Genomic DNA, 19,440 nt, shown 5'->3' with positions numbered 1-19,440 from the left:
TTGACGACCAAAATCCCAACTCTATAATTCACTCATTATTCCCATTCTACCATATAGGGCAGATCCGTACACGATGACAGTATTTGATGAGTCGACGTTACGAGATTTATGGTCCTTCGCGCATTGTCTGTATGAGATATACGACGACATAGACATAGTTCAGCGAATTAAAAGACAGTGGCTACGCTGGCTAAATCATGTGGTCCGAATGGACGAAAACACTAAAGCTCTGAAAGTATTCGACGCAGTACCCGCCAGTGGAAGCAGAGGAAGATGAAGACCTCTACTCCGTTTGAAAGACCAGGTGAAGAAGGACCCGGCTTCGTTTGGAATCTCCAATTGGCGCCACATTGCGAAAAGAAGAAACGAAACATGCTAGCACATATAAGAACAATTGAAGGGAGTAAAATAGTTGGAAGGAAAAAAGAAAATGAAATTGTTAAAGATATCAATAAAAGTTTGTGAAGAAGAAAAATAACAGGAATAAATTATGTTCTGATTGTCAAATTATATTCTTCGTATTTTTAGGTATGCAGAGACACCAAAGTTCCTTACTAATTTGACGACCATTAATTTTTTAGCTGATTGGATTTAATTGCTCATGAAGGCAGTCATCAAATGAAAGTGCCAATCAATTGGACCATTTAATTCAAAAGCGAAACCGTAATCGAAAATCATATTGAGCTGTAATTGGTTAATTAGAACGCGAATGAGTGTCTGTTGTATTAAATTGATATTTGAGTTAGTGTTAATCGGCATATATTCTCATATATTTATGAAGCATGCATGTATTTATATATATATCTTAGCGGGCATGTGGAATATTGTAGGCGCAACAGTAAACGAGCAAGCTCTCGCACTTTTCAATTTACATGTTTCTTTGTATGTTTGCATTTGTGCATACGTGTGAGAAACGTGAATTAATTTGGAATGCATAAGTGAAATTTTACGAATACCTGCACGCATGTTTTAATTTGATGGAATGCGCGTGCGACGAATGTAAAAATAAAAGAAAAGATTTGTAACAAAAACAAAAATGTAAAAAATCATTAAAAGAAATTAAAAAAATTGCAAAAGCAGAAAAGGGCAGCTGATGAAATTGTAATTGCAAGTGAAATTTTGTGCAGCTCGATTTGCCTTGCTTATGTATCGCTGAGGTTTTTGTACGCATGTGTGCGAAATTTTTATTTATTTGATTTAACATTGAAAATATCTGCGGAGCTTATTTATCACTAAAGCGACAAAATCAAATGAAAATGTTCAACATGATTTTAATTAATTACGCCGCCAAGGGGAAAATTAGTTAAATGACCAGATTTGAGGCGCCTATTCACCCTAATTACATACAATGTTCATTTATTATTTTGTACGTTTTTTATATGTGCATCCCATCAGTTCATTTATTTTGATTTGAAAATTATCTATGATTTTTTTTATGTGCAACGACCACACTAAAATCATTACTTACTGCCAAATGCCAGGTCTAAGTTGTGCGACCCTTTCTTTGTACGGTCGCCTGCCTCGTGGACAGCGACCCTATGACGAAATGATAACTACAATACCTGCGTAATTTTTCAATTAAAAATCTTTTCAACTTTTCATTTGTATTTTTGCTGAATTTCTTTTACAATCTTCTGTAAATTTAACGATACAAAAAGGTGAATTTCCTTCGTGTATTTTACAATAAATAAGGTTACAAATAAATAAATAAATTAATTATTAACAATTAAAGGTATTGTGCTTAAGTGGTAAATGTGGTAGACTTTGTAGCTATAGTCAGTTTTTGTTGTTATATTTGCTGTTGGCTGTCATCTTTGGATTCCGTTTGCTTTTGCCCGCAGAACACTCATACGCCACGGCTTGCGGTAGGCAGTGATGGCGTGGAGAAATTCCCAACTCTTCGGATAACAATTAACATAGAGGGGAAAAATTCCGCCCAACAAATTGCTCTGGTGCTTGTTGTTGTTTGCTTAATTTCAAGTTACCTTTTTTAAGATGAACTCAACTTGGGCGAATTTTCCGTTATTATGCTGCAGTGGCTTTTGGTGCTGCCATTGATCATTTTGGCTTCGTCAAATTTGCTCATTTTAGTATTTTTTTCTTTTTGTGTAGATTTTTTTTATTTTTAGTCAGAATGGTTTTCTTCTGTTCTTGTTCATACATGGGTATGTAAGTAGAGGTACTTTCAGAGTTTAAGGAAAACATTTAAACATAAGCTTTGTAGGCCAAGCTTTGTGCGTCTTTGCTAGGTTGATATGCGGGTTCGTTGACGGCAGCAGATACGCCCATGGCTCGACCATCCCAGGGGCCGTGGGCAGTGATGTGCGCAGAATGGTGTTCAGCGGCGATCTAGAAGTGTTAAAGATAAAGTCGATGGAAGAAGGAAAACATAGAAAATTGGTATGATTCTACTACAAACGAAAAATTTAACAATAAACGAAAATTTTGAAAACATGTTTTAAAGCAGTTCTTCTAACGTGGATACACATAATATACTACATACAAATATGGGTATGAATATTGGGAAAGATATACACACAAATATATACATTTAACTTTTTACGATTTTGACGTATGTAAAAATTTGCAAAGAATTAATAATTCTTACATAAAGTATTCTTCAATATGAATATATATGCACAGAACAACTATATATTTAGAAACTACATTTACAGCCCCCGACAGCTGTTGGATATTTGAAATTAGAATTAGTTTTGACTGGGCAAATAATTTGAATGGGTTTCAATTTGTTTTTGTAGGATTTGTTATATTAGAAACCATCACCTACATAATTATACAGGGGGTTGAGGGAAATGTGGATATAAATGCTTGAACAAGGCAATTATTTGCTACCAGGGACATACTCGTTTCTGCCTTTTCACAAAAGCCAATTTCGGCACTAGCGCTGCCGCTGGTACATCGGGCATTGAGATGACTAACGCTACTGAAGTGTTCTAATGGCGTAAATGAAAACAGAAAATAATGAAAAAATTAATTTTCACACGTTTTGAGAGACTTTAGCCCAAAATTTACAGTTGGTGGATAGAAGCATTCCTTAGTTCATATATGTATTATAAGAATCAGTTGGAATTCATATCATTAATAGAAAAGCGTCTAAAAACTTTTATATAGAATTTCTACAGTATATTAATTATCTACAGTATATAGTGAAATATTCGTATCTTTCTTCTCCTAGGAACGCTTAGGTAATGCGGTAGCGTTTTATAGTGATACCAAACACTCTTGTATTGATTAATAAAACTAGTAGATGTGAGTGAGAAGGATGAGATTTGAAAAACTTATAAGGTTCATGCAAATATGGGAACTCAAAAGGCTGTTAAAGTGCTGGTGTCACCTAGATATATACAGAGTCGTTTATGGGCTGTACTGGGATGTTTGTTTTGTATTGAAGGGTGTTTTCGGGGTTGTTTGGAAGAAACTTACCCAAAACAAACATTACAACTTTGCAAAATACCTTCTGTCCACAAATTGTTTGCCCGCGATTTTGCTAAAACTCTTTCGATAGAGATAAATATTTTTTATGAATGTATTTTTTTAGTGTTTTTTTTCTGATTTTAGGGCAGTACATCATGCCAATGCAATTAACATCCCACGACAGCCTAGAATTAGCGCAAAGAAAAACAGGAAAATTTCCGATTAGGCTTACCTTCTTGCACAATTGGAAAATGGCCAAACCAACCGACACAATGAATGAGAAGAAGCCCAACGCCAGCGCATTGAATGCCTTAATCTTCAGTATACCAATGGCCATTGGGATGACAGTCATCGCCTTCAAAAGAATCAGCACCATCAATGGCATAATCATTTTACGCAAACGGTGCTTCTTGCCTAGATGTGTGTGCACGAGAACGAATGAATGCGGTGGTAGTGGCGGGAGGATTGGGAGAGATAGTAAGAGAGAAAATTAATTATTTAGCTTTTTCACTTCTGTGTTCCGGTGTCAGTGTAGACAAAAACGCATGCAAATACAAACACACACCCTTCTTGAAGAAGTTGCCCTTCTTACCCTTGCCCTCAACCACACCATCACCCGCCAATTTCACATTAAGGCTCAACTCATCGTTGGCCAAATTTCGTGAAGAGACGGTGATCTTGGCATCACCCAAAGGCAAGTCCATGGTAACATCGTGTCCCTGCAGGTAATCGCCGACAGCATCGACTATATCGCGTTCTTCGTCGTTGGAGCGAGCGCTATTGGCATCGGTGGCAGCAGGTTGATAGCCATTGGAGCGGACCTCTACATCGCCGAACTGTTTAAATTTAAGAAAGTAATAAAATTAATAATCGTTTTATTTCAATGGCTTATATTTTGAAAATAACTTATGATTGTCATTGAATGATTGTTTATTGATATTGAGTCTGTCTATTATAAATATAAAAAACTTTTTCGTTTCAGACTCCTTCAGAAGTGGTAGATTTCAATCTATTCTCCAATTACTTTAAAAAGAAACACCAAGTGGTGTTATACAATTTACACCGCTTTCACGACTTCTAACACATCGTAATTCTATTACGTCACCATGCCTTTTCACCATTTTAAATTCACCACACTCACTTTGTAGTTATCTTTGTTGATCACTGCATCGATGAACCGCATAGCGCGCACCTTAATGCAGGCCATCGAATCAGCCCCACTCTCACATTTGGCATTCTCTTCATCGATCATGCCCTGCATGTTCGTTGGCCGTATAGCGTTAGCTGCATTCGCCACCGCAGCGAAGCCCAATAGCGCCACGAGGACGAAGTACCGCATCGAAGCCATGTTTTTTATTTGGTTCGAAGTGAATGTGTGAAACTAAAATGCCTTGCTCGATCCGCTCAAGTCCTATGCGACCTCTTCTTGCTACTCGCCTCGTTGAAGGAACAATTGCGAATAATAATCGTTTTTCTATTGTGCACGATTTTTATACTGCATATTTTAGCTGCATGCCTACAATGAAATTAACGAAAAACCGACTAAAAAAGCAAATACCTATTGGATAGTCAATGAAGAAATGGCGGAAGAAGACATAAAAGCCGAAACCAGTTGACAGACGCTGCCGCGCAGAGTCTATACGCATGCACACATACCGGCGAGCATTGCGCGTGCACAATTTCGGCGCACAGAAAACAACAAAATACACCTCTTTGACACTCAACTGCACGGTGCAGTGGCACATATGTGGGGACAAGCGTGAGCGTACCAATAGATTAGCGAATGTGCGTGTATGCGCTGGCGTATGAGCAACTATTTTTTTAAACCCTTGGCTCACTTAACAGAAATCTATGCATTTGTATTTGATAATGAATTGATTCATGCTCTTAAACGCAATTTTTATGCAAAGCACGCACACTAATGATATGCTCAAAACTGGCAGCAACAGCATGTTTCGCGCAGCGTTTACATACGAGTATTGCAGATGGCGGCCAGATATCTCGAATCCCAAAATAATGTAGTTTTACAAAGTTGTTTAATAACAATTTTAAACATAATTAACTGTAGCTAAACAAGCATTTTAAGCATGTCCACAATGTTTAGTATCTCACTGAATTTCATATATTCTATAAAAGTCGTCGCTACCGATAAGTTTCTATCTGGATGCAGTAATACAGAATGTACTTAGAATTAAGACCACACTGTGTTCGAACTACACTAGCAAAGTCAAATAATCTAGAGCTGGACTAGTAATTGGTAAAAGTTGGAGAATAAAAGAAATAACTTTTCAGCTTAGAGGGGCGCATTGCCATTTATATTCACTACATAACAACATAACCGGTAAAATTTGGCTATATCCGATTGCTAGATTCGACTACTTAATGAATAGTGAAATTAGTAATGTTTTTTCACACTTTTTTGATGTCTGTCGATAAAGGAGTCAGCTTAGATGTTTTCATTGTGGCCTAGCGATATACTAGTAGTCCTTTTTATTTCTTTCTTGAAAACTTATTAATCTTCGAGCTATCAATAACGTTTAAAAACATATTTTTGAAAGATTACCGTAACTATTGCTATATAGATAAAGAAATACATTCGTTTATAGATTGGGATAGCAGAAATAAGTTCTTAAATTTACAAAATGTTCTTAGCTTTATTTACTATTGTTTATTTCCACTCGTGAAACTTTGCTGGGTCATTTATAAGATAGGGGATCAATATTCCAGTTAGCTTTTGGAAAGAACTCAGAAATTTTTTTTTGAATTTGTTAAAGCTTTTATCTAATTTGGCTTTTCTAGCATCTTTTGAAAATGACTACTTAACCCATATAGCATATTCATAGCAATATGTTAAGTTTTCTAAGATATCGAACAAATTAGCCGATATATACGGTATAGCGTCTACCGGAAGTGTGAATTCTTATATTGTGGGCTACGGGTAGTATTGAACTTAATTGATCAAATTTAAGCCCATGGATATAATATTGTCATGCTTCATTAAGATATCTCACATATAAACTGATATATACGGCATAAAGTCCATCGGAAATTCGAAAATACTTAAAGTACGTTTATGGGGGCAAAGGGAAGTGTTGATAAGATTTTTTGACATGAAGATATGCTATTAGTAGACCAAAAATCCCTGAGTTTCAATAATATAACCCACATATTAACCGATATTTATAGTATACAGTCAATTACAATAGGTACAATAAAATTTTTGAAAATATTAAGTATTTTTCCAGTTACAAGAGATCGGAGAGATACGGAGATCACACCGACGGTTTAAAAAAAAGAAGATATTTCAAGATAACAAAACAACAAAAAAATTTACAGGATCCGAAAATAACTGACTAGCTATCTGAACTGTGTGATTACATTTTAGAAGGCTGTAACTCAAAAGCTATTTGAGATAATAAAATTCTAGGATATTATTAATGAATTTTTTTATAGAGATAGCGAATCAAGTGACGAAAATAAATTACGAAGACAAATGATTATTACAGTTATTGCAGAAGGAGGATTAAGATCCATTCCGCTCATAAAAAAAAATCGATTGGCTTTATAATATTTAATTGGATATCTTTAAAAAAATTAAATTAAGATCTGTGGAACTACTTGTATATGTTTTAAAATTCGTTTGAAAATATTAAATGGGATTTTTAAAACGATCAACTCATGACATCCCTTTAAATATTTGGGCATTAGAGAAAATTAAAATATGCTGTTTTTATTATTAACAATATTTTTATTATTATAATTAAGTTTAGTTATATTGGGTAGCCGAAAAAGTCTTTTCGCATTTCTAATCTAACTTAAACTATGTTTATACAATAAATAAATAAATAAATATTTATCACTTTTCACAATTCTTCCGTTGGAGACATTATGCCATCAGTGTAAATCTTTCATAGAAGTGTAAATCGAAATTTTGAAAACGGAAGCGAGCGAACATTGTTGTGCTACACGAACTGATACAGCAACGTTTCCGTAATCTTCGCAAATTTCATTGGGAGTGCCACAATATTCCCTTTTTTATACAAACTTTTCAAAATAAAGCGAATTTCTTCATTATTTTCACTCATTTTTGAACAGCTGTAATATTAAATAATATTAAGATGTAAGTGTAATATAAAAAAATAAAAAAATGCTGAAAACTACTGGCATGGTAATTCTTCTTTAAAAATAAAGCAACAATAAAAAAAATCTAATATGAGTCAATAGTTACGTTTGTAGACAGTAAGACCTATATTAATATTCTTATACCCCTAATGAAACTACCTGGTGAATTAGTGAAAAGTGATTCTTGAATTTTTAACGGTATTTGGGCAGATAATACTATGATGTCCCTTAAAGGAAGACAATACGGAAAATTTTAATTTATAATTTCGAATAACACTTTTAAACGGTGTTGGTGGAGGGTTGCCAAAGGTTGGTTTTGTCAAATACCCAAAATCGTTACAATTGCTTACAGAATATTATATCTATATATATTACAGAAATCAGGCAACGACCGATAACTATACAATGCTTTCTTTTACGACCAAACGCTGCGATTTGAAATCTCGATTCATTTTAGAAGCAGCGCGTGAGTCTTTCAGACAAATGAAAACAATAAATTAAAAAGAGCTGTTCCTGCCATTTTAATCTGCTTCACGTATTTCAAAAACCATGAGTTGAATAACGAACTCTTAAAAACAGATGAAGGAAATAATATATTTAACTAATTCAGAATTAATTCAAGCGTAATTTTATACTCTGTTACTCAATTATTTTAGTGCTTTGCGCAACGCAGCAATAAAAACGTTAATGATTTCAAAATTATGGAATTATAAATATTTTCCCATAAATTCAAAAATTGATTGAAAATCATATGTGCTTATACAATAGTGTTTCATACGGTTATTGAAGAGCACAACAGCTAGAAGAGCTGAGCAATTTTTAGGAGAAGTTGTGTAATCGACAGTGAATTTGAAAACCAAAACGACAGCAAACAACCATACGTCAATCAGAATATGTCACATACTCGCATTCGTGCAATGCCTAAAAAATGGCAAATCGGTCAAGTGAAACTAGCTAAAAATTGGACAACATCAAACGCGCAACTGTTCCTTGTTTTTGGAGTGGAGTGGAAGTTTTGTTTTTGGCTACTTCAATTGTCTATGAAGTGCCTGAAGAGGCTAAGCAATGTTGAGCAGTGGCAATGAAATAGAAAGTGATTACCAAAAATAAACAAAACAAACAAAACTGAGTGAATTGGTATTATATAAAACAGCAACAAATAAAAATACATTAAAAACAAATAACAAATTCGATTTTCGTTTGTGATAATTTATTCGATATATAGTATAAACGTGTGTGTGTGCGCGCGCGTGATGACGTGAACTGAATCTAATTGCTAGCGTGAGCACAACGTTTGTTGCCAATCATTTGAAAACGAAAGTGAAATTGAAAATCGTCTTCACTCTAAATGTCACGAAATTCATTTGAAATTCCAAGTAAAGATAATCGCACGCAGCGACAATGCGACCGCCACTACTAAACACCAAGTGCAGAAGCCAATATTCACCAACCAAGTGAAATATGAATTTCGAATTTAAAAACATGGTTTTTAAAAAAGATTTCGCTGGGGCCGCAATGTTGGAGCGTAGTTTTCATCGCTTTAGGATTGGAGCTTAGCGCGCCCCTGTTGCTCATTTACAATTCCGCATACGTAGTGGCTTGCAATTGCCGTTGGGCGTCAAGCGCTTACGCATGTTCAATTCGCAGACCAAGCACTGAAAAGGTTCGAGTCAAAGTCATTCAAAGGTAAAAACAGCTTTCGAGGCGATTAAAAAGCAATATACAGATATGCGAATCGTACCTTGTATTTGGGCGCGTGCGTAGAGCGCGCCATTATGTGTAATAAAAAGCGTAAATGTGTATTTCTTCATTGATTTGCTTGTCTCTGATTTCGAATTTTTTTGATATTTTTTTCGATTTATGCATTTGAACTGTTAATAGCATTTTTAATAGCTTATCTTTATGGCATTTTTTGCATTAAAAATTTCTTCGAACCATTTGCGGTTGCTCCTTTCTTTGATCGAAATAATTTTCATAGCATTTGCAATTCTGCAATTATAATAGTGGCGCCCACTTGCATTGTTGCACGTTGTCAATAAGTGGCGGTAGGCCAATAAGCTGCCAAGCTGCATATCTCTTTGACGCACGCAATCGCAGTGAAAATCAGCGCCATGTAGCGTTTTTCAGTTAAAATTGTTTGCTTTCGCACCCCTTAAGCGTCCATTAACGGGTGATATTCACAGGTCCGCAGCTAACTTCACTCGGTAGTTCCGTTGGCCGCGAAATATCATATGCATGTTGATTTATTTGTTGTTTGTCATTGACGTACTCAACGCGAATGCCATTTTAAAAGTATTAGCCTAGACGGTACAGTGTTATATGACTTGAAACTTTCGACGTATTCGCTGAGAAAGACTAACTTTCACTATACCTAGTTTATAGTAATAGCTTCGATAAAGGTTTTGATAACGATCAACACAAAAGCATTGACCGGAATAATATATTAACTGATCTAACAATTGTGCTACCATCAAATTAGTTTTTAAGATTTCTGCTTGCCTTATTGCGATTTGTGTATAAACTGGACTGGATGTATTTCTAAACTATAGTCCCTGAACATTTTTATTAGCATTTCAAAGATAGATGTAGATGTTCAAGGAATTTTGAGTAAAACCCTTAAATATGAGCTGGATGTGGTTGGGTCATATTATATGTTCATCAAGCATTCGCGACTAGGCATCCAAGTCACTGTTGACAGAGTCCGTTGTGATTTACGTGAGTTCCTGCCTGCGAAGGCCTAGCCTTACGGTGCTTTCTATTGCTAGAAGCACGTAGATCAATACAATGGGTAGAGCAGCGCCCCAAAGCCTAAATGCATTCAGCGCTCATACTTTAGAGAACCAATTCTACACTTATACCTTGGTTCCAATTGGTTCGGGTGGAAGGAAACACACCAACCGCATTGGTCGGGTTCGAGGCCGACCTAAAACCTCTGCCGTACTCTGGGTCCGGCACCCGGGCGCAATGCAACTCCACACCGGACGAAATGCCCTGCCTGCATTTAGGTTTAAACCACAGCCACCACGAATCTCTACAAAGGGCCAAACCCAATGAGCAGATTGGAGTTACCTCCAAGGGCTAACTGCTCCCCGTGATACCAGGTTTAAGACTTTAGTATGAGTTTGTAGCTTTTGCTACTAACGGTTGAGCTCCCCAAACTCAATGACTGGTGACATTTGTTGCTTGAACAACAAATGCCTTTATATTAGGAATTAGTATAAAGTCTATAATATCATTTCAAACTGAGTATTATAGCACTATTTCTGACTTAGACCATGTTGACATTTAAGCCGATACCTGTAATGTCAGACACAGTGCATGTGGATTTTAGTCGCCTCACGTCACTGTTGACAGTGATATCTCTGAAAATGTTCAGAATATCGTCTATCTTAGAATCAGCATCAACACCAAAAAAACGTCAGCCTCGAAATCCAACGCGGATTATCTCTTGCCAACAAGTGCTACTTCGGACTAAGTACGCAATTGAGAAGTATAGTCCTCTCTCGACGAACAAAATAAAACTCTATAAGTCACTCATTGTTCTGCGGAAGATTTATGGTCCTTTGCGCGTTGGCCATGGCGAATATCGCGTTTGATGGAACAATGAGGTGCATCAAATTGACATAATTTATCGAACTAAAGTACAGTGGCTATGTTGGCTAGGTCATGTCCTCCGAATGGACGAAACACTCCAATATTCGACGCAGTACCCGCCGGGAGTAGCAGAGGAAGAGGAAGACCTCCATTCCGTTGGAAAGATCAGGTGGAGAAGGACCTGGCTTCGCTTGGAATCTCCAATTGGCGCCACCTTGCGAAAAGAAGAAATGACTGGCGCACTGCTGTTAACTCGGCTATAACCGCATAAGCGGTTTCTACGCCAATGATGAAGAAGAAGAAGGTAGTGACTACAATGAAAGAAATACAAATCCATTAGCTACATAATTGAACCATTTTACTTGTTACCGCAAATATTCTATCCTAAACATAAATTTCTTATATATGTATATAATAACAATGCATATAGAGGAGATATACGTCTATGCGTTACTGCATATTTACGGGAATTTATGCTCTGAACAGGCTACAACATATTATATTAAATTCGCCAGGATGTTTATAACACTCAAAAGGAAACGTCGAAAACTCTATAAAGTACATATAGTATATGTGGGAGTGGAGCCTGTCGGTGAAAGGTCCACACGTAGTGGACATGCCTTTTAAATGCACCTCTGGGCAAAAACTACGAACATATACATAATTCGAACAACATTTGAACAATATTCGAACTGTATAGACGAGCATAGTTAAGAATAGTTGAATGGCATGGTAGTACTGAAGTAGTCAACAGGGGCAGACTAGCCGCTGCCTGATAATTGAAATGTGAACTATAATGTAATGTAAATGAAATGTTATAAATTAGAATAAGTTAAGTGAGTTAATAAGTTGTGAAAATGTGTAAAACTATTAAATTAATGGACTCAATAAACAAAAAACTACATATATATAAATAATCAGCGTGACGGGCTGAGTTGATTAGCCATGTATATCGTATAATCTCCATCAAACATTCGCTTAATCTTCGAAGAAATTGTTTACATCGGACAAACTGTAGCACATCGTATAGTTGTGATACAAAATGATACATCAAACTTAAGTCATTTATGGAAAATCTTTTTCTTTGGCAAGTTTCTTCACGAATTTGGCATAGATTATTACCTAGGCAATCGCTACTATTTCTGAATACATTATCCAGAAAAAGTTAGATTTGATCAAGATATCGCATACTATCAGATATCATTAGTATCAATAAAATCTACTTTTCCACTATTCCAGTCCATACTAAAGGAAATCGGTGGTAAAATTATCCAATTTCCTTAAACCCTATGATGAAACGGGGGTCGAGTAATAAGTACTATACATATTTGATTCTGAAACTAGTAGAAGGCGATTGATATATTATTTAAATATTAAAGACAAATTACTCGCTCAAAACCTTCGATTGCATTTTTGAACTTCAAAATCCTTAAAATAATATTAATAAAATTAGACAAAGTTGAAACGAATGTTTGCACTGACTATCGTGGGGAATAACTAGGACTATAACTAACGCTTTAAGAAACACAAAGTCATGATTACTTTTCATTCATCAGTCTAGAAATATAAAGGGCAGCCCCAGTGTTATGCTTATCCTTATGTAGTAATTTATAAGCGCAATTATGTAATCGTCAGCTGCGAAAGGATGTACTTGAATCCTTGTAAACTGAAAATGAGCTACTGCGCCTCAATAGCTTATTGCTGCTAACTATTTAAGTAACTTAAAGCCGATCAAGCGGGAATTGCTAAGATAAACGCCTGCTACCATCTTTTGGATTACGTGGATTGTTTAGAATTTTGCTTAATTCAGGGTAACCGCTTAAGGTTGGGTTGAGAAGGGGTGAAGTCAGTGTTAATTTCATTTTCATGCTTAAGCAAATGTAAAAAAAAAAGCAACAAATGTGGCCACTTTCATTACGTATGTAAGTTGCACAAAAAGGTTCCCAAAAGGTTCCAATGTGTTGGTTGACTGTAGTAGAGCCCAGTAATCGAGATTTACTGTGCAGCTACAAAGGTTGGGTTTATTGCGTATGACAGGGAAATTAAAAATGATAAATTGCAAGAATTTTATGGAAAGAAGTTGTTTGCAAACGAAGACGTTGTAAAAGCCAACATTTTCATAATTAGGGATGTCGGTTTGCATGAAGTAATTTAGTCCGTTTTTGACGTTGATACTTTAAGTACAGAAGATTAATTTGATTATATAAGTTATCCGTCGCTGAGTATTGTACAAGCCTGAATAGAAAAAATAAAAAGAAGCTGAAAAGAAATGTGGACACGCTGTATGATAAATAAGTCGAAAACTTCTGTTTAAAAGCAATTTTTTTGGAAACCTTACAACTATTTTTGGGTCTATTATATAATATGTATTTTGTTTAAAATAAGTAAACATCAACAGAATTATAAACTTGTTTCGTATGAAATTCCTTCGAAGTTTGCTAAGCATCTTTCAGTTAAAAAGTTCTTATCAGTAAAATAAACATACAATTAAAGGTAATGGTTTTGACAGCCCTAAAATTGGAGCTTATGTGCTCGTAGAAACTAGAAGCGGGAAAATTATTTCAAGAATAATAAGACATCATGCATATACAAAAAAGTCTATTTAATTTATTTCTGTGTTCAATTCGTCACAAAATAAATCGGTTTTTATTCATATGTATTATCGAAATCCTAACATTTGTTGAATTGCACTGCATTTTTCAAGAAGCCGGAACGAATCGTGGTTTCTTATTAGTAGCAAACCAGAGGACCTGGATAGGGTTCGAGAAATACTAAAAGAATTGCAACTATAATTTACTATTAGCTGTGGTAGTATTCCATCATAAAGATAGTACTTAGTCAATGGCGACCTAATAAATCTAAAATCAAATTTTTTGAGAAACACATAAAAAACAAGGAAAAACTTTAACTTCGGTTACATCGAATCTATCATATCCTTCGCGAATACAAAAGATTCCTTAGAACTTATTTATTTCGATCACTCAGTTTGTGGTTCGATATTGGAGTTTCCGACAAGAAAGATACTTTATGGGGAGAAAAAATTAGAAATGTGTACAAAATTCCAGAATTATATCTCATTAACCAAGAGATTGGTATATACAGACAGACAGACACACAGAAAAACATCTTACTGATAGTTTCATGAGAAGTCCAAGCAATAGAAGGTGTTTAAAATTATCCTTTTGTATATTTTTATATTTCTAGTCGAATCGAATTACATAATACACATATTATATTAAACTTATTTGTATTATAATCTAAACTAAGATCAGCTTAGTATGATATTTATGTAATTTCGAATGTCAATTGTAGTATACGAATAGTAAGTGATGATAGAGAGAGTACACCATTAATACACGGTTAACAAATTTCATCAGTAATTTTCAATTTGTTTTATTATGTTTCATTTTTAACGAGGTTGCCATATGCACTAATAATAAATATTAACAATTTTTTGTACACGTACGTAATAAATAATATTTTCTAGTATCTTTTTGTTAGATTTTCATGTTTTGTTCAATAAATAATTTCTTTGGAAACGGGTGCCGTCTTTAAGCCTAAGTAAAAAAAAATAATAATAAAGGCGATGCGTTGTCGTCAATTTCCATTCGATAGAACGATTCGAAATTTCACCTTAGTGAAAGTATGTATATATTTAAGGTTGCCTTTGACCAGCGAAAGCCATATCTTGTGCGTCTTGTGGCTCTTGAGACGAACGCGCCCAAGCGTGCGGATCCCAAGTAGGCGATGGATGTTCAAAGTGCTCAACATGTTCGACATGTGCTGGCAAGTCCAAATGGTGATCGACGTGATGGTCTACATGGTGTGGCACGATATCAATGTGATGGGGTACAATGTGTTCCACATGATGGGGGAAGTGTTCGATGTGGTGTGGGATGTGTTCAATGTGTTCCACATGTTCGACATGATGGGGATAATGAACTACTTCGTAATTAATAATCTGCAGAAGATGTAAATAATAATTAGAATACGACAGGAGTACGCGAGATAAATTTTTACCTTTGGCTTGGCAATTTTAAAAACGACCAAAGCGCCAGACAACACCAATGATAGTAGACCCAAGGTCATGGCTTTCCAGGTCTTGAGTGCGATCAAAGCCAAAGCGAGTGGCACCAAGACCGTGGTCTTCAATTTCAAACCGATAAGGAAGGGCAACAATACTTTGCGAACCATGCCACGACCTTAAAAGAAGCAAAGAGTTATCATAGCCGTCAATTTTACAATTTATAGCAAGGCTTACCTTGGTTTGGATCACGTTCCGCTAATGGTACGACAGAATCTTTTGTCAGAGCGTTGCTAAACAAAAAGTCCGGCACGTATGAGCGTGCTTCCTCGGTGCTGAAGAATTCAGGCGCCCGAACGCGCAGGGCATGAGTGGCCAAGAAGTTGTCGATATCGTTGAATAATTGTTCTTGTGCATTGTAGGAGCGTTGTTGTATTGGCTGTACTTTACTAGTGCGTACAATAGATAACTTATCAGTGATTTGGATTTCATCTTGTTGAAGTGCCTGATTGAACCACTGCATGGCTTTCGGTTGTACACAGCTTGTGCTGAAGTCCTTCAAGCAGCTGTTGTACATGTCGAACGCCAAATCGGTGGCAGAGGTGGTGGGAGCCATTTGCGTGGTCCCAGCGTATGTAGCACTAGCGGTTAGCGCCACCACAAACATAATGGCGAACATCCTCATCCTCGTCGTAGTTGTTTGTCACCCTTCGCGACTCACCAAAATATGCTGCTTGGTTGAATGTGTTTCGTGTTGTTGTGGGTGCGTCTTTTCGCACAGACAATCCAAGCGGGTATGTAAATGGCGTCTTAGCTGTTTGTGGTTTTTATACGACATCGTACAATTTACCAATTAAAATGCATGTTGTCATCGAAAAACAATCGTCGCTGCTGTCGCTGAAATTGGTTGGCATTGCACCTGGTCCGTTCTCTCTGGTCTCAGCAACTTTCCTTCATGCCGGCGCTCTCCTCGGACCGTTTCTTTTCGTAGTTTTCGTTTGTATTTTCATTATTTGTTTTGATCTAATATCCGCAAGTGCAAATTAAGCACAATTAACCAGTGGTCGAACACTTGTGATTTCACTAGCATAGCAGTTCGATGAGTACGAAGGTGATGAATGAATTGTTGTCAGATGTTAGGCAACACACATTCAAGAAGTTTAGTTTTTAAGACTCCTGCTAGGCCATAATCAATGGTTTTTGATTCTGGGGGAATGCATATGTATACCAGATGTTTAAACAAACAAGCAGCGCTTGTGATGCCAGCTTCACCCTTCGCGTTAAACCCGACAATTTGGTAACCCCTTAGTTATGTTTTCCTTAAACTATTATAATTGATTTTAAAAAAGAAAAAATTGTAATTGGTCATTGTTACATTAGTAAAACTAATCTAAGCAAGTTAGGAAGGACTAAGTTCGGGTGCAACCGAACATATTATACTCTTGAAACTTACAAGAATCAAAGCTAGTGAAATACTTTATGGTATAAAACGTCAATCTGAGAATCGAAATTCAAGCAATTATATATAGATCTGATGCTGACAGACACATACAATTTATTAGAAAAACTAAAACCATTATAGGTAGTATATGGCAGTGGAGGTAGTATGGACCAAATTTTATTTATTTTTCCCAATACCACATACTATTATCATGTCACATACTAAAAACTAATCATATAGAGTAAAGTCAGCCGGATGTTCGTAAATCCTAATATTATCCTAAGATTTCGCTGAAATTAATCTATTTTAGGTACAAAGATACACTGTTATGAGTAAAATATGCTCTGTAAATTTTATTGAGATAACTCAAACATTGGCCGATATATCCTGCATAAAGTCACCTGGTGCCCCTGGCTACTTCGATCCTCTGCGCCATATAAGAGTTTTATATCTTAATTTCGCCCTTATAAGTTTTCGGTTAATGGTGATTTGTGAGCGTGGCAGTGGTTTGATTACCCCCATCTACAAACTCGATTTCTTTTTTGTACTAAGAAACCTGTGGCGTCGTCTTGTTGGTACCACATATTATCCGAGTCCATATCATACAATTCCGTCCGAAAATATTCGGTTATCATTGAGCGGTAGCGATTACCTTTGACAGTAACGTGCCGGTCTTGATCATCACGGAAGAAGTACGGCCCAATGACGCCGCCGGCCCATAAACTGCACTAAACTGTATTTCCCTATTTCGGGATGCAATGATAACTCATGGAGTACGTGTTGTCTGACTAATAATGCATGGTTTGCTCATTGACAAAGCCATTCAGGCAGAAATGAGCCTCATCGCTGAAGATGTTTTATCGATGAGAAACCGTATAATTTTTAAGTTTTTGCTCAGCCCACTTAACAAACATATGATAATTCCGATCATTAAGCGGCTTCAGTTCATTCGTCAATTTGATCTTGTAAGGATGTAGGTCAATATCATTTTTGCGAAATTCTTCACAACGTAGTCACAGAGTTGCCCAACGTTTGAGACTACGGCAGCAATATTCTCGACACTACGGGCACTTCTTTGTCTTATTGCCACGGGAACATTTTGTACTGTGCCTGTGGATTCTAATTTTTCTATTAGACGCACAATTGTGGATCTGACAGGACGATTGTGACGACCGCAAATTGCTGTTGCTATCGGTATACTTTTGTAGAGTCTTTATTGACAACCCCGTTATTAAAATTTGAGGCCCTTCCGAACTGTCAACCAAAAGTTTTTTATGTAATAATACTAATACATTCTTATTAAGTGGTTATAGAATATTATTGTAAATGGCCAACGTAAACGCTAACCGTTAAATCAAATTAAAATTTAAACTCACTGATAATCGTAAATATGTGGTGTGTAAATGAAGCTATGTGATTTTAGTAGCATTCGTTGCGATGTATTGTATTTTCCAGTTTACGAATAAGTCTACATATAGACAAGTATATAGAAATGTTTGTAAAAACTATATACATACATATACATACAAAAATACATACATATGTATGTATATCAAAATGGCAAGTAAGGGCGGTCAGTAAACCATTAGAACCCTCGAACTCATAATTTTCTGCGATAAAATATTTGATTTGACAATTTTATAAACGGCAATTTTAGTGACTGCCCTATTTTTATCCTCTTGCAACGGAGTACAGAGCTTGATAATTTTGTTCACCTAATTGTTGTATGTATCACCGTAAACTTATCGAGTTAGATATGGGGTTATACTTGTATATGTATATATAAAATGATCAGAATGACGAGACGCTTTTCGTCCATTCGTGAAATCGTCAACTTTAAACTTTGAATTGAGATATCTATGTAGCTGAAACGATGACTTATGTTTCTTAACGCCCAATGAGGGCGTATTAATATTACAGATGGGTGGAATGGTTCCATTGCCACGCCCATGAAACGCCATTAATCGAAACATATAATGTGCTATAACTGGGCTCTAAATTAAGATACTAAAATATAATTTGTTGCAGAGGGTAACAGTTGAGAGGGGCACCTGTGTTTTGAAAATCTCTTAATACAAATGAATAAAGAGTTCGATAACTCCGAAAATAAATGCGTCAGACACATCATGAGCTCATATCAAAATTGGACAATGGACGCGGTTCTGCTCATGTTTAGTTGAAAATCCATTGCTCGAAACCTAATCGACCACATGTTTTATTTAGCATTACTCTTATATCAAAGTGCGAAAATGGGCGAAATCGGACAACAACCACGCCCACTTTTCTCATAACAAAAATTCTAATAACTTTCTAACTCTATCACTATCCAGTATACAATACTAGCCCTAATGAATAGGTTAGATCAGGGTAATAGATCGATCACAACACGGTTTTCACTAAGACAGCTTAGAACGCGTGGTACCTCCACTGAATCATGCAGCACTTACAAATCGGAAAAGCACCTTGAGCCTATCTCACATTTGTTGAGACGGCTAGTCTCAGTTTTGGCTATGTAAGACTACCAATATTTTAGAGTACAAAGAACAAGATCACTTACCATAGTTCATGGTATACAACACGTTTTACTTTTCAATTAACACTGCATTGTGTAGTTGTTCTCCGGTATAAAGATACGAAATTATAACTAGCTTTTTATTGAAGAAATAAGCGCGTTGAGCGGTTAGGTATAACGCGGTAATGAAACCTTTCTCTTCATACCCCTTTGGGAAAACAGAAACAATTTATTTGATTATAATAATAAGCCTTTATTAAATATTATTTTTAAATTACTTCATCAAAATTTAATAACTGAGACCATTAACCT

The 19,440-nt window shown here is 36.0% G+C and overlaps 2 protein-coding genes across 3 annotated transcripts; both read right to left on the bottom strand.

Annotated features, from left to right (window-relative positions):
- Positions 1-1,587: 1,587 nt before the first annotated feature.
- LOC108973379 lies at positions 1,588-4,888 on the bottom strand. Of its 2 annotated transcripts, none has more exons than XM_018940621.1 (4): positions 4,577-4,888; positions 4,001-4,271; positions 3,668-3,849; positions 1,588-2,349 (listed from the first exon to the last, which is right to left on the bottom strand). In XM_018940621.1, exons 1-4 carry the CDS (start codon positions 4,781-4,783, stop codon positions 2,206-2,208), a joined length of 804 nt encoding a protein of 267 aa, XP_018796166.1. In that variant the 5' UTR covers positions 4,784-4,888; the 3' UTR covers positions 1,588-2,205. The 2 variants fall into 2 exon arrangements, with proteins under 2 accessions (XP_018796166.1, XP_018796167.1); XM_018940622.1 differs by having other exon boundaries at positions 4,028-4,271.
- Positions 4,889-14,659: 9,771 nt separating this feature from the next.
- LOC108973382 lies at positions 14,660-15,976 on the bottom strand. Its single transcript, XM_018940626.1, has 3 exons — positions 15,413-15,976; positions 15,172-15,353; positions 14,660-15,112 (listed from the first exon to the last, which is right to left on the bottom strand). The coding sequence occupies exons 1-3, from the start codon at positions 15,858-15,860 to the stop codon at positions 14,807-14,809; spliced, it is 936 nt and encodes a 311-aa protein (XP_018796171.1). The 5' UTR covers positions 15,861-15,976; the 3' UTR covers positions 14,660-14,806.
- Between the last annotated feature and the right edge of the window lie 3,464 nt (positions 15,977-19,440).

This window comes from Bactrocera latifrons, unplaced genomic scaffold (assembly GCF_001853355.1).
Source record: "Bactrocera latifrons isolate USDA-ARS-PBARC rearing strain unplaced genomic scaffold, ASM185335v1 scaffold_473, whole genome shotgun sequence".
NCBI classification, from domain to species: Eukaryota; Metazoa; Arthropoda; class Insecta; order Diptera; family Tephritidae; genus Bactrocera; species Bactrocera latifrons.
The sequence above is the reverse complement of the archived record's forward strand: the minus strand, read 5'-3'. Positions and strand labels throughout refer to the sequence as shown.